The sequence below is a fragment of the Lindgomyces ingoldianus genome (assembly GCF_010093535.1).
Source record: "Lindgomyces ingoldianus strain ATCC 200398 unplaced genomic scaffold BDR25scaffold_4, whole genome shotgun sequence".
NCBI lineage: Eukaryota > Fungi > Ascomycota > Dothideomycetes > Pleosporales > Lindgomycetaceae > Lindgomyces > Lindgomyces ingoldianus.
The window spans coordinates 1,953,812-1,969,641 of NW_022985165.1; the positions used below are offsets into that span (position 1 = coordinate 1,953,812).

Consider the following 15,830-nt stretch of genomic DNA (forward strand, 5'->3'; position numbering starts at 1 on the left):
TAATTCTTGTTTTTCTAAGTCTGTGCAAAGAAAAGGGTATTTATCTGTCTGTGCGTACAACTGTGACACAAGACTATGTCACGTGACGCCTAACTGCGTATCTAAATACTGCTATTTAGACACTAGCAACTTTTCTTTTTTTCTTTTATACAGACCTTGCCTAGTTTACCCTGCTTATACTACTAAAGCCCTTACAGCACAGCGCCCTATTTATTATCTTGTACAGGCCTAAGCCTGTTAACTAACACTTTAACTCTAATAGTTAGTTAGTTGCGCAAAACTAGTTTCTTAAAGGCAAAGTTTAGCGCCTTCTTTATATAGGCATCTACTAGGTTGTTTTTCTTATTAATCTACTTAATTTCTATAATCTTCCTCTTCTTATATAATTCTTAAATTAATATAATATTAATTATAAGCCTTTTCTTGTTTGTTATACTAAGCTTTATAAGACATTTATACAGAGATCTTAAGTCTATGCATAGTACAATAAGTATTAGAGGTAGTCTAAGCATACATATAATCTAGTTAATTGTTGTGCTTAGTGTAATTGCGTAGTTAAATTCTCTTACTATTCTATATAATTTACTAGCTAGTACAGAGCAGGTAACTTATTTACACTTAAAAGAGTTCTAGTGTATAATATTACCTGTAATTTTAAAGTTATATAAGTTCCTAGTGCGCTGCTCTGTTTTAAGAATAATAAGAAAGCTAAGCTATAAACTTAGGTTCTTATTATTTATAAATAATCTATTAGTAAAGATAAATAACTTTAAATAAAAAAAATTAAGTAGTATGTATAATAATTCTTAATTCTAGTTATTAATTTACTATTAAATTTATACATTTAATGCCTTAATATTATTATACAACAGTAACACAACTTAAGCAGCAGTAGATAGGTTAAATGCTGCCTTAGGTTAACATACAGACGTAATATAGGCACCTTGTGCGCGCTGTTTAATGTACTTCTACGTGGCGTTCTCTGTGTTTAGGTCTACTATATAAAGGTTCTTAGCTTGTTCTTTCTAAGTTAACAAAATTATAGTTTTGTTTTATATAAGCTAAATCTTCCTTTTATTAAATTTTATAGGCTATTTATATAATAATATTGTCTTAGGTTTTACATAGAGCTTAGCCTTCTACAGCTTTTCTTCTTTACATTATATAAAATTAGTTATAATAATACTAAAAGTGTTATCTATTTACAGCCTTATAACTCTAAACATTTTTATGCCTTTATATGTAATTAATAGGCATAGATTATATAAAGAGGTTTTTATATAAAGTTTATTTTTATAGTAGTTATAGTATGTCTTAAACTAATACAAGCTAAATTCTGCTACGCTATATAGTAGTTATACAACTCTAAATATTATGCGTAGAGGAAAGCTCTTTAAGAGTTCTTTTAGTAGTTATGTAAATAATGTTTGTGTAAGTTTGTCTATTAACTATATATACACTTAAGTAATATTACATAGCTTATAGTGCATACTATATAAAGCTATTAGTAATAAGCTAATAGCTAAAATTAACCTTTAACTTATTTTCTAAATTATAAAGGACTATATAAAAAATTTTTTCTTTTTTTTATTAAAATATTTTATAAATACTAGTCTTAATTTTTTATATAGCTATGTTAATTTCCCTTTAACTTTATATATAAGATAAAGGTTAAAGATCTGTCCCTTATAAACTAATAAATTATATAAAAGTACTTTAAATGTGCTGCCTATAATTAGACTTTTTATTTCTATATAGTCTAATTCTTTAAATAGTTTTTTAAGTGTTATAATTACACTGTCTACATAGAGCTTAATTACTAAAGTGTAGTTATCTTTTTCTTTTTAAGTTAAAAACATTATGTCTTATATAAGATTTTTATATAGTCTTTTATAGCTTTTCTTAGCTAGTTATAGTTCTAGTTTATATAATAAATTTAATACTACTTAAGAGGCTGTTTTATGCAGTTTATTAATTAAAGTTAGTTGCTTATGTAAATAACCTCTCTTTTATACTTATAAAGGATCCCTTTATACTAGGGCTAGTTTATCTAGATTTAGTAGTTCTTATGCAGGTTTATTCTTATTCTTTGTATAATAGTACAGCATAACTTGCGTGCAGTAGAGTCTTACTAGACTATTCTTTATCTTAATAATAACATTTAAGGCCTTAATTTCCTTTACTATATGTAGTCTTATTTATCTTTTCTTTTTTTGCTATGTCTTTACTTTAAAACTAAGTAGGAGATTTAAGACTTTATGTAATATTAGGCTATTTTAAGTGTTAATTATATAATTAACATTAACTTTTACTCTTTTACTTTAAAGCATCTTTATTACCTTTTGTACAGCGTTAGCTTGCGTAGTAATGTTAGAGAATAGTGCAGAATCTATGTTAATTCTTAGGTACATTTTAAATATAAGTAATGTAGGTATAAAACTATTTAGTTTTACTATATTATTTAAAGCTTTAATAGCTATTTATAACACTAATTTATTATTTATATAATTATCTAATTCTGCACAGAGGATGTTGTATACATGTTGCAGTAGTATGTGCGCGCGCTTAATCTTTCCTATAGCCTAATAGGCTTTTACTAGCATTTATTAACATGTTGCTTTTATAATCTTTACATAATTCTAGAAATCTTTAGATGCAAAGTTTATACTAAAGTTATGTATAATATAATTAAGTAAGCTTTAATATGTGTTAATTTAATACTTATAAAGCGCGTCCTAGGTATCTTGTGCAGATATTAATTTTAAAAAGGTTGCTGCTTAGAATAATATATTTATGTTAATTATATATAGTATGTCTTAGTTACTAATTTATATAACATTAATTACTATTTTGTAATTAAAGTATAAATTATCCTTAATTATAAACTTAAATCTTTATAGTGCTAAGTTATGTAGCTAATATATGTAGTAGAACTTCTTAATTTCTTTAAGTATAAAGGGATTAGCGTTGTATCTAGCGTTCTTAAGCATTATGTAAAGCTGTTCTGTACAAGGATAGCTAAACCTTTTATGCAGTTATTAAAGTTTATGTTTTATAAAAAAAAACATTAATTCCTTTTTTTATACATTAAAGAATAGGTAACCTTATTTATGTACAACTAGAACTCTAATTCTATTACTTTATATAATTACATTCTGCATGTTATTAAAGTACGCATTTATCTAGTCTGCGTTAGTAAGAGATAGTAAGAAGAGTATTAGTGTATCTAGTATATAATATGTAACACTACTAACTAAATTAGTAATTTGTATAGTACTAATTAATTCTATTAATTTTTATTTTTTAAAGCTAATACTCTTCTTGTTTAGTGTCTAGTCTACTTTTATATAAGAAAATTTTTATAAGTATGCTTTAAGTTATAACTTTCTTATAGTAGAAATTCTTACAGCGCTAGTATTCTATAGTTTACTTTAGTATACTATATAATATTAATTCTTAAGAATAAACTATTCTGCGCATTCTTTAGGTTTTAGGCTGTATATGTCCTCTACTGTCACACAGTAGAGAAATGTAGTAAAGGTAAGGTAGTTAATAATCTTCTTACTTTTCTTTTTATTTAAGTTATTATTATATAACTTTTTTTTCTCTTACTTTAGTTTACTTTTAAATTCTTAAATATATATGTTTACTTCTTTACATATTAGGGTCTTATTATAGAATTTTTTATACAAAGAGATGTACTAGTGTTTTATATAGAATTAATTTATGTAAGAATAATTTGTTAACTAACATTTTTTCTTATAGCAGATAAAGCATTACTTTAATTATATAAAAAAGTGTAATCTAGATAATTTTTTATATCTCTTTAGACTTTTTTTATATTGTTAGAAGCTAATTATATAAGAAAAGTTATATCTTTTATTAGTGTAATACATGTCTTTTAGTTTATTTAGGAATGTGTTATTCTACTAATTAATTATAACCTAAAGTGCTAAACAAAGGTTACTGTACAGTGCCTTATATATAAGCTTAATTAAGAATATTACTTATTTAAGTTTAAGTTATCTTTAGCATGCTTATATAACAGTAGTGTAAAGCAGTATCTTACCTTAAAATTATAGACTAAGAGCTTTTTATATAAAAGTAAGTTTATTAATTATAGCTTTAAAAGCTTTATGTAGAGTTTTTATAAAGTTTTTTTACTTAATTTATATAAAGCTTATTATTATTTAATCTATTTAATACTAGTTATAATTTACATTAGTATTAAAGTAATTACTAAGCTGTTTATACAGGACCCTCTATGTCTTCCTAAGGCTAATATTGTAAAGGTAGAACATGTGTGCACAGCCTTTAAAAATATTAGGGAAGATGCTTGCGTATAAGGCTTTATAGATAGCAAGGTGTTAGCAAAGCTTAATAAATACTATAGCCTTATTAGCTAAAATATTATATAGTTACCTTATGTAGTTATTCTCCTTTCTCTATGCTTTCTAGAATTATATAACCTTCTTAGGTGTAAAGTTCTCTGCTGTAATATCTTATATAGGTAGAAGTTAGTATAAATTATATAGTAATTAAATTATATGCAGTAGGTACAAGCTTTAGGGAATTTTATGCAAAGCTGTAGCTACAGGAATATGTAGCTGCCTAGTTATGCTCTTATACAGTAAGCTATTACAAGGTAGTTGTACTAATTGCAGAGAAAGTATTAGGTCTGCAGGTAATTTATATAGAGACATCCTCTGTTGCGTTAGAACTAACGCTAGTAGTAATAGTTTAGTATAATAGTCTAATAAGATAGTAAAAGCGTGTTTTTTTTTATAAGTTTATATAGTGTAATAGCCTTTATTTTGTCTTTCTTAAAACTAATGCCTTTATTCTATAAGGTAGTAATTAGTTTTTATAAAAATAGTTAGCTAAGATTTCTAAAGTGTATAAGCTCTTACTTTATAAAGTTATTTTAAAAGTTTTTAAGTGTATATACATTTATTATGCTTAACACGCAGAGTTCTATAATTAAGTTAGCTGCGTATAAATTAAGCTTCTTTTTAAGTGTGTTATCTAATAGTTTAATCTTATTTACTTAATTTTTAATGTTTGTCTACTTTGCTAGAGTCTTTGCTAAGATGCCTATAAAAGGTACATATTAGTTATACATTAATATGTTATGTTAGCTAGTTATAGATAAAGCTAGCGTTACTTGTTACTTTATAGTAGTTAATTATGTGTTGTTGCGCGCTGTCTTACTTCTTATTATACGCTGCCTCTAAATAGCCTTGTGTAAAAAGATAAAACAGACTTTCTAGCATTAAATAAGTACTTCTATTTATATAATACCTCTAAACAGTATTGTACAGACAGGTTTTCTGCTCTTTATTAAGTAACTAAATAGAGATTTATAGCTACTTGCATGTAAATTAGACTCTGTCTTTACTCTTACTAATTTATAGTTAAATTAGTAAGAGAAAGAATTTCTTTTATACATAATTCTTTAAATAAAAAGGTATAAAAAGAGCTTTTTGTTTTATAGCATTTAAACTACTAATTAGTGTTAAATAGACTCTATGCTAGCTATGCAAAGCAAAGAGGTTTGCACAGTGTACACATTGCGCGGCGGGGGGGGGGGGGGGGGGGGCGGGGAAACCGGGGTGATTCTTGTTTTTCTAAGTCTGTGCGAAGGAAAGGGTATTTATCTGTCTGTGCGTACAACTGTGACACAAGACTATGTCACGTGACGCCCAACCGCGTATCTAAATACTGCTATTTGGACAACTAAGTTGTTAATAATATTTATAGTAAGTAGTTATATTAGCTTAGTTAAACTATTTACATAATTGTTGCAACTGCTAATTAGAGAGCAATAAGAAGCAAGTCTATTAACTATAAAAGGCTTATAGAGAGCCTGCCTATGTAGTAGAAGCTCTAGCGCTAAGTGTCTCAGGCTGCTTGTCTGAAACACAGGCGCGACACTAGGACCATGTGCTCTCTTACGCAACAATAATTTTATATTATTATAACTTAGTTTAGCATAAAGTTAAACATTTTAAATAAGCTCTTTTTAATAAAAAGTGTTACTACTAGTGTAAAAAAGCTCTTTTACTTAAAGTTTTACTTAAGTATAATAGTAAAGCAGTCTTTTAGTTACTAAATAAAGTATATAAAGCATATAATTTCTAAGCTTAAAAAGATGCTAATAAAAAATCTTTATAACTTAAAAAAAAAATTAAAGCTTAAAAAAGCTAAAAAATTTAAATAAAAAAAAGGTAAAAAAAGTATATATACTAATTAAAAAAAAGTGTATAAAAGTAGTAGTAAAAAAAATCCATCTTTAAAAGCAGCGTGTTAAGGTAGTGTAAGGACAGGGCTCCGCACCACTCCGCCAATACAACCAAAAGGTACGAATAATCAACCAACGTTGATTTTCGGGTGCAGAATAGTATATATACCCGTCGCACGTAAGCACCATCTCGGCCTTACACGTAAGCGCCATCCTGGCCTTACATTATCCCCCTTCTTAGCAGACGCATGTCCCAGGCGTCACATGACCTACCCGCAGCTCAGAGGCGCCTATGCGCATGTCTCGGTTACCGGCCAGAGGCTGACCACCTGCGGCCCAGAGGCGCGGGATAAATAACGACACAACGCTTAGTGGCCCACGCCAGCTAAGCCATATACACTAGACCTCCCAGCAGCTACAACGTGGCGCCAGAAGAGGCCGCCTCACGTTTCAGTCTAAAAACTGGCAAAGCTGTCCAAGGTGTGGGTCAAACGCGCGACTGTCCTCGTCGTTGGTTAATTATTATGTAAGGACAGGGCTCCGCACCACTCCGCCAATACAACTAAAAAGGTGCGAATAATCAACTAACAGTTAATTATTGCGTACAGAATAGTATATATACCCGTCGCACGTAAGCACCATCTCGGCCTTACACGTAAGCGCCATCTCGGCCTTACAGGTAGCTTAAAAAAAGAAAGTAAAGTTTACTTAAAAAGCTACTACATAACTTAAAAAGAACATCTAATTAGCAAAAAAAAAGTTAAGAAGAAGGCCTTTACACTAATTACTAGTAATAAAAATAAGAAGAAAGATTATATTAAAAATAAATTAGTTATAAAGGTTGCTACGCCTACTCTAGCCTAAAGTTAACATAGCAGGTAGATTAACCTTTTTAAAAGGTTTTTTATATAATAGATTAATTAATTAGTAAGCTTTCCTTATAACTTTAGAAAACTGCTTTATTTTATAAGCTCTATAGAGCTATACAGCTTTAAAAGTTAATAGGGGTAACATCTTAAAATTGTGCGTTACAAGGGGCCGTGTGTTAGGCGATGAAACACGGTACCACGCGGCGCCTATGACCTGGGGTTTTCAGTTAGTGTCGGGAAACCAAAGTGTGAAGAAACCTCAAATAGGTGTGGCTGCTTAGTGGCTTGACACATACCGGACTCGCGTCCGCGACGCTCCCCGCAATGATGATGTCCGCCCCCTCTTTTAGTCCTTTCACGATTTCTCTGGCGCCAAGATAGGCGTTTGCACTGATGACCGGCTTGTTGCCTTTTTTGAGGAGATCGAGGGTGTGATTTGCGTGGTGGACTTCACTATTGTCGGAATCGAGATGGGGTGGGAGTCCTTTGCTGCGGATGTCTTTAATCTTGTTGATGAGGTTGTCGCCGAGGACGTAGGCGACTTTCAATAGTAGGTTTTTCTTCGTGACCTGAGACCTCCGTCAACGCCTAGAAGGATGCAATAAGCATGATCTACCCACCAACTGATGCACTTTCTCAGACAATCCTTTGGGTTTGTGCGCACCACCATTGATAATCACTTTTATCCGTTTCTGCGCTAGGATGTCAATTGTCTGTTGGATTCCATCCCATGCTGTCTCTTCCCATCCAGCGGCGTGCGCTTGTGCATTTTCCGCGATGTTGACTTCTATCGTAGATGTGAGCTTCTATGAACATGTAGGGCAATTCGGGCCCTAACCAGCAAGGTAATCACCCGTAATAAAATCTACATCTCCCAACTCCGCTCGATATCTCATATGATATCTAGGGTCGGCTACTTCGACGTCAGCCAATGTACGGAAGCTAGATCGTGTGTCGTGCAACCTCACCTTTAAAACCCGAGCAATTCGCGATCCTAGTGGGCCTCGTGCCACGCGCCTTCGTCCATCTCGTCACGTATCCTAGAGAAGCCATTCGGAAGAGCGAAATGCCGACGTCTCGTTGTCTCGTACTCAAAGCAATGATTGGGTTAGCCAAAAAAGAAATGTATAAGCATTGGCCGGCGCTGACGGGGCCTCTTTTAAGTTTCGGATCCTTTCAAGTCCTCCAGGCTTCTTCTTTTAAACATTTACCGAGGACATACAACAGATGAAGATTTTATCTTCCATCCGAAATCTCGTGAAACCCTCCTCTTTTCCTCTACCTTGCGGTTGCTTACGACTGCGGAGACAGTGCGGTGTTGATTGGCTAGGGGAATAACTCGAATTGATCGACTCGACTAAGGACCGAATCGACAGCGACGACCGCTACTCTAAATCCGAGGAATTTTGCCAAGGCCGCCGGTGTGCTACATGAATCGCTGACTTTAGCATATAAGAAAACCGCTGCATGTCCATAGATCAGGAGTACTGACGGAATATTAAAAGCTCTTCGTTAAAATGCCTTCCAATAGAGTAAACGGTTATATGAACGGACAAACGAATGGAGTAAGTGGCACTAAAGGCCCAACGGCCTACTCAATCCCTCAAGAAACAGCGAAGGTCTTCCAAGATGGTATCTTGAAGAACCCACTGATCGGTCCGAACCTTCCTAAGGAAATTGAAGAATGTGCAAAGAGGATCGAGTTTAAGGGAACCGATAAACCCAGCATTCCAATCAATTGGCGGTTTGCGGAAAGTATCTCAGCTTTGAAAGGATTGGAAGCTGCGATGATCAATGTCCTTCTGAAGAAAAAGTATGGAGTAGAGCCTCAGAAGGCTGTCATCAATACGTAAGCCCTCATCATAGCATTTGAAGCCAAAAGTGTGCTGATTGGAAGTTAGAGACCACGCACAGCTCTTCATCATGTCGATTCTGCTTAATACAATCGACCCTGACGGCGAAGCGCTCACGTTCGCCAAAGCCGCCTCACCTGCTTACGCAAAGTACTTCAAGAACACTGATCTGCACGGAATGCAAGCGAGCACCTATCGAACGTCAGCTACCAACATTTATCGTTGTAAGGATGGGCGCTACTTTCACTTGCATGGAAGCATGGACTCCGAACTAACACAAAAGAGCCTTGGGCTCCCTCACGATTTCGAGCACGCTCCGGAGGAGTCATGGCAGCCGTATGTGAACAAGGTGGCGCAAATCGATTCTGTAGAAATGCAGAATTTGGCCTCGGACGTTTATAAGCAAGCTGGCACTATTTGCTGGACGACAGAGGAGTTTAAGGAGAGTGAGCACGGCAAAGCGAATGCGCATATTGGCCTGTACGAAGTCCACGACGTTAAGAATGAAAGACAAACACCTTGCTGGTGGCCAGATTCGCCTCAGACGTCACCGCAACGACCTCTGGCGGGATTGAAAGTAGTTGACCTGACCCGAGTTATTGCTGCCCCGGCTGTAACTAGAGGGCTTGCTGAACTTGGTGCAAGCGTGATGAGGATCACAGCTTCACACATTACTGACATGTCGTCTCTGCACTGCGATCTCAGCTGGGGGAAATGGAGCGCTCATCTCGATTTCCGAAGAGAAGAAGACCGGGAGAAGCTGCGAGTGCTCGTTCTAGAGGCGGATGTCGTCGTTCAAGGCTACCGACCAGGTGTCCTCGACAAATACGGATTCTCACTCGATAGACTCCTAGACCTCACCAACGACCGCGAAAGGGGCTTGGTCGTCGTAAGAGAAAATTGCTACGGGTGGCAGGGTCCGTGGTATGTAGGCACCATTTGTTAGGAATTGAATCACATGTTGACTTTTTCAGGTCGTACAGATCTGGATGGCAGCAGATCTCAGACGCATGTTGTGGTGTATCGATGGAGTTCGGGAGATCGATGGGTAACAACGAGCCCGTAACACCCGTCTTTCCGAATTCCGACTTCTGTACTGGAGTTGCCGGAGTTATCGGAATCCTAAGTGCTCTCCTGAAGCGTGGAACCTATGGTGGATCATACAAAGTTGACGTACGCACCCCATCCATCTCTAATACCATTAGCAAACCACACTCACAAACATTTCCAGGTCGCGTTGAACTACTATTCACAATGGCTCGTGAACAGCGTGGGCGTCTACCCCCCTGCCATCTGGGATGACGTCTGGACACGCAATGGGCGACAGGTCTTCCGCCACTACCACAACATGCAATATACCCTTCCCAAATTCCTAAAGATGCTGCAAGACAACTCTGGACATGTTATTTTCAACCCTGCTTTTTTCGAAAAGGTGCGATCAGGAGCGATTGGGAAGGACATTTTGAGACCAATGCCCGTGATTCAGTTTCCAGAGGGGTTGGTACAGTTGCGGTTTAATGTTGGAACAAGGTCGAATGGAACGGATCTGCCGAAGTGGCCAGAGAATCTGATGACGGAGGTTGTGTCAGAGTGAGATAGGCGAACCGGATGCCAAGGTATGTATGCAGTTGGGCGTAATGTCATTTTATTAGCCCATCATCATTTTCCCTTGTCCAAACAATTGTTGATAGGACAGCTGAACCTGACGCATGGGAGGTATGTTTAGAAATTTAAGGGTTCCCAAGCATGTAATATATTCTAATAATAATTACACTTGTTAGAATTGAACCCTATTGTGACAGTGCTGCTTGTCAAGCTCCGCTGCTAGTCACATGATCGCACTAAGAACTAAGCAAGCGTGCAAGCGTGCTAGCGCCTTAGCGCAGCGCAAGCTTTTCTCTTGTAAAAGCCTTTACCTTCTTCTCTCCCTATTCTAGTAGAGCTAACTTGCTCTACCTTGCTCTACCTACTCTATACAATAGTAAAGACAGTGCTTATTATTATATTAACGTACCTTACAGGCGAGTTGGCCACACAGGCGAGTTAGCTACTCTGCTAAGACCCTACTAAAATCATGCACTTACCTATTGTCGCATACAGCTATCCGTCTATATATATCCTTCTGCTGTGCTAGCTAGGAGGTTAACCTTTTAGCAAACGCAACACCTATAATACAACGCGATGTCTTAACAGCAACATAAGATAGAACTTTATAAAGAAGTTAGATTTTAGCTTACACTTTAAGCTATTAAATAAGATCTAATACTCGTTTTATAATAACGTATTCTATAGGCAAGTTGCTTACACACCTAAGTTACTTACTTTTACTAAGACTCTACTAAACTACTTTTTTTACACTAATGTATTTTTAATAATACTACTTAGATGTGCTAAAAGAACTTTAAATATAGCTTATACTTTAGGCTTTTAAATAAAATATAACACTTTTAAAATAACATGCTATAGCTATGTATAAAGTTTTTTAAAAAAAATAATAAATAACTAACACACTAGATAACTTTTATAAGCTAATTTTATAGCTAACTTATAAAAGCTAAGTAATAATAAAAAGTAGGTAATTATTAAGCATATACTTAAGCTATATATGTAAGGATTTTTCTTTTAGCTAGTAGCTATAGCTAATATAGCTAATTCTTTACACACTAAGTGTAATCTAGGCTATGTTAGTATAAACTAGCCTAGTATGTTTATAAAGTATTATTTAAAGCTTAAAGTAAAGTTTTAGGTATAAGTATAGTTAGTAAATATCTAGCTTATTATAAAGCTTATCTTATTAAAGTTATAACGTACCTAACGGGTTAGCCGGCCACTTTTGCCAAGCCCCTACTAAAACCACCCTATTCTAGCGCAAAACAGCCTACTTTAGCCCTGTATAAAGCAATACAACACAAGATATTATTTAAAGTCTACTTCTACTACTTTTTTACACATACATAAGTTATGCCTAGTTTAATTACACTGCTTATATTACTTTTAACTTAGCTTACTTTTTTTAGCGCGCACTTGTGTCTTTAGCTTTTTTTTATTACTACGCGCTTTAAACTTTTTTAAAGTAGTTAAATAAGCTTTATTTTTAACTATTAAAGTTTTTTTACTTAAATTTACTTTCTTTTATGTAATCTATGTTATGTAGTAGCCTTATTTGCTGCTTAAAGCTCTATAATCTTCTTTTACACTAATACTAGCTTATGTGTAATAATTACTACCTCTTTTAAGACCTTTTTAAAGGCTTTTACTATAGATGTTAGTAAGCTATTTATATACCTTTAAATTTTTACTTTTATAAGTATTAATTATAACTTAAATTTAAAAGTATTACTTAGGGTTTACAACTACTAAAGCTTATTATTAATAAGTAGTAGTAGTAATAAAGTACATAACTAGATATTAAAAGCTATTTTAACTTATTTTAAGTTAAATAAGACTAAACTAGCGCCTTAAAACTCTTTTTAAATATTACTAAAAGTAATTACTACATTATAAGTGTATATAAAGCATAGTAGAAACTTAAGTTTTATAATATAAGTAATTTAGTTACACATAAAATCTTTAGCTTAGCGCTTATACACCTTCTTTAAAGGGGTAAAACAACCTACATTAAAAAGCTATAAAAAGTGTAATAAGTGTAAAAGCATGTAAATAGTAATAATCTTATTTTTTTTATAGTACTACTAGAGATTAAGCAAGTTGTAGCTTTTATAGCTATTAATAATAAAAAGCTAATAAGTGCTTATAACTTTTTTTTATATGCTTATTAAAGTGCTTTAACTACTGTAGCTTAAGCTTATTTATTATCTGGCTATTTTTAGAGACTATAATAACCTAGTTCTAAGGCAGATTCTTTTTTTTATACTAAGTAAAAAGGTAATAGTAGCCTTTAAAGATAATAAAAAGTAAAATAGCTTACTTTATTATATTAATACTTTAAATAACTATTATTTACTTTTTATTACTTTACTATATTACCTTTAGCTGTTTTTATTTTTTTTAAAGCTATAATAACTGCTCTAGTTAATATTTAGCCTATTATAAAGCTTAACTTATTAAAGTTATATATATTTTTATCTAAGATACTATACTTAGCTTTTATGTTAGCTACTAGGCAAAACTAGCTCTAGATAACTTTTAAATTTTTATAAAGTGCTTTTTTATAATTATACTTATAATTAAACTTTATTATAAACTTAAAGTAGTGCTTAACCTACATACTAGGCTAGTTTAAGCTAACCTAGCCTAGATTACACTCTACGCGTAAGAAATTAGCTATATTAGCTATAGCTGTAAGCTTAAAAAAAATCTACGTGTAATAAGCTTAAGTATATACTTAATAACTACTTTTTTTTTAAGCTTAGTTAGATTCTTTAATTTAGGCTAGCATTCTACTTATAAAGGCTATCTAGCGCGTTAATTACTTAGTGTTATATAAAAGACATTATAGATAGCTGTAGTATGTTATAAAAAAAGTTTAAGTCTTATTTAAAAGCTTAAAAAGTAAGCTATATCTAACATTCTTTAGAAGATTTAATCTAGTGTTGTTGTTAAGGCATTATGTAGATAGGTAAAGTTTAGTAGGGGCTTAGTAAAAGTAGCTAGCTAACCTGTTAGGTACGTTATTGTATTTTATTTAAAAGCTTAAAGTATAAGCTATAACGTACTTCACAGGCAAGTTGCTTACACACCTAAGTTGCTTACTTTTACTAAGACTTTATGTCGCGTACAGCTATCCGTCTACATATATCCTTCTGCTGTGCTAGCTGGGAGGTTGACCTTTTGGCAAACGCAACAGTTATGAGCCCGGTTCGCGGCGTAGTGTAGATGGTTAGCGCACGAAAATTTTCGCATCCCTGCTCTCCCTACTCCACCAGTAGGATCGCATTATGCCGGAGCACTGCGTGTTTGATTCCCACGCTCAGCAAAGAGCATTTAGGCAGTGCGCCTATTACAGAGGCTACCTTACTAGATCCGTCTCTAAGTTCTGTTGCTTGGGCGAAAGAGGAAGGGTGTGTTAAGGTTGTTTCACCATGTTTCACCTCTCTCGTTCCACGGTTCGAGCTGGGGGGTGTGTCGCGTATGTAAGGCCAGGATGGCGCTTACGTGTAAGGCCGAGATGGTGCTTACGTGCGACGGGTATATACTATTCTGCACCTAAAAATCAACGTTAGTTGATTATTCGTACCTTTTAGTTGTATTGGCGGAGTGGTGCGGAGCCCCGTCCTTACATAATAATCAACCAACAACAAGGACGGTCGCGCGTTCGACCCACACCTCGGACAGCTTTGCCAGTTTTTAGACTAAAACGTGAGGCGGCCTCTTCTAGCGCCACGTTGTTGCTGCTAGGAGGTCTAGTGTATATGGCTTAGCTGGCGTGGGCCACTGAGCGTTGCGTTGTGTTTATCCCGCGCCTCTAGGCCGCAGGTGGTCAGCCTCTGGCCGGTAACCGAGACATGCGCATAGGCGCCTCTGAGCTGCGGGTAGGTCATGTGACGCCTGGGACATGCGTCTGCTAAGAAGGGGGATAATGTAAGGCCGAGATGGTGCTTACGTGCGACGGGTATATACTATTCTGCACCCGAAAATCAACGTTGGTTGATTATTCGTACCTTTTGGTTGTATTGGCGGAGTGGTGCGGAGCCCCGTCCTTACAGCGTACAGCTATCCGTCTACATATATCCTTCTGCTGTGCTAGCTGGGAGGTTGACCTTTTGGCAAACGCAACACTTTACTAAACTACTTTTTTTATACTAATACATTTCTAACAACACTACTTAGATATGCTAAAAAATGTTAGATATAGCTTATACTTTACACTTTTAAATAAAATATAAAACTTTTAAAAAAAAATATGCTATAGCTATATATAAAGTTTTCTAAAAAATAATAAATAACTGTGGCACTAAATAACTTTTATAAGCTAATTTTATAGCTAACTTATAAAAGCTAAGTAATAATAAAAAGTAGGTAATTATTAAGACTATACTTAAGCTATATACATAAAATTTTTTCTTTTAAATAGCATTTATAGTTAATATAGCTAATTTTTTATACACTAAGTATAATCTAAGCTATATTAGTATAAACTAGCTTAGTATGTTTAGAAAGCATTATTTAAAGCTTAAAGTAATATTTAAGTGTAGTATAACTATAAAAACGCTTTTTATAAAAGTTTTAAAGTATTTTAAAGCAGGTTTAGCTTTATAAAGAATATTAAAGCTAAGTATAGCATTTAAAATAATAACATGTATAACTTTAGTAAAATAAGCTTTATTATAAGCTAAATATTTATTAACTATACTTATACTTAAAACTTTACTTTAAGCTTTAAATAACACTTTATAAACATACTAAGCTAGTTTATGCTAATATAGCCTAGATTACACTTAGTGTATAAAGAATTAGCTATATTAGCTATAAATGCTATTTAAAAAAAATTTATATATATAGGTTAAGTATTGTTTTAATAATTACCTACTTTTTATTATTATTTAGCTTTTATAAGTTAGCTATAGAATTAGCTTATAAAAGTTATTTAGTGCTATAGTTATTTATTATCTTTTAAAAAACTTTATATATAGCTATAGTATATTTTTTTAAAAGTTTTATATTTTATTTAAAAGCTTAAAGTGTAAGCTATATCTAACATTTTTTTAGCACATTTAAGTAGTATTATTAGAAATATATTAGTGTAAAAAAAGTAGTTTAGTAGGGTCTTAGTAAAAGTAAGTAACTTAGGTGTGTAAGTAACTTGCCTGTAAAGTTGTCAGATATGCGCACCTACTGTCAAGACAGGAGGAACGTTTGACGAAAGCTGCTACATAGTACGAGCAATAAGCTCGAACAGTATGTTGC

The 15,830-nt window shown here is 33.5% G+C and overlaps 2 protein-coding genes across 2 annotated transcripts; one reads left to right on the forward strand and one right to left on the reverse strand.

Annotated features, from left to right (window-relative positions):
- Nucleotides 1-7,269: 7,269 nt before the first annotated feature.
- Nucleotides 7,270-8,879, reverse strand: BDR25DRAFT_391360 (uncharacterized protein; the record flags this gene model as incomplete). Its single annotated transcript, XM_033698145.1, has 9 exons — nt 8,572-8,879; nt 8,500-8,536; nt 8,322-8,467; nt 8,260-8,283; nt 8,124-8,186; nt 7,980-8,052; nt 7,731-7,916; nt 7,353-7,679; nt 7,270-7,317 (listed from the first exon to the last, which is right to left on the reverse strand). Exons 1-9 carry the CDS (start codon nt 8,583-8,585, stop codon nt 7,270-7,272), a joined length of 918 nt encoding a protein of 305 aa, XP_033552913.1. The 5' UTR covers nt 8,586-8,879.
- On the forward strand, nt 8,655-10,557 carry BDR25DRAFT_212050 (CoA-transferase family III; the record flags this gene model as incomplete). The annotated part of the gene is made up of 4 exons (XM_033684706.1): nt 8,655-8,959; nt 9,012-9,887; nt 9,938-10,136; nt 10,195-10,557. The coding sequence occupies 4 exons, from the start codon at nt 8,655-8,657 to the stop codon at nt 10,555-10,557; spliced, it is 1,743 nt and encodes a 580-aa protein (XP_033552914.1).
- Nucleotides 10,558-15,830: the final 5,273 nt, after the last annotated feature.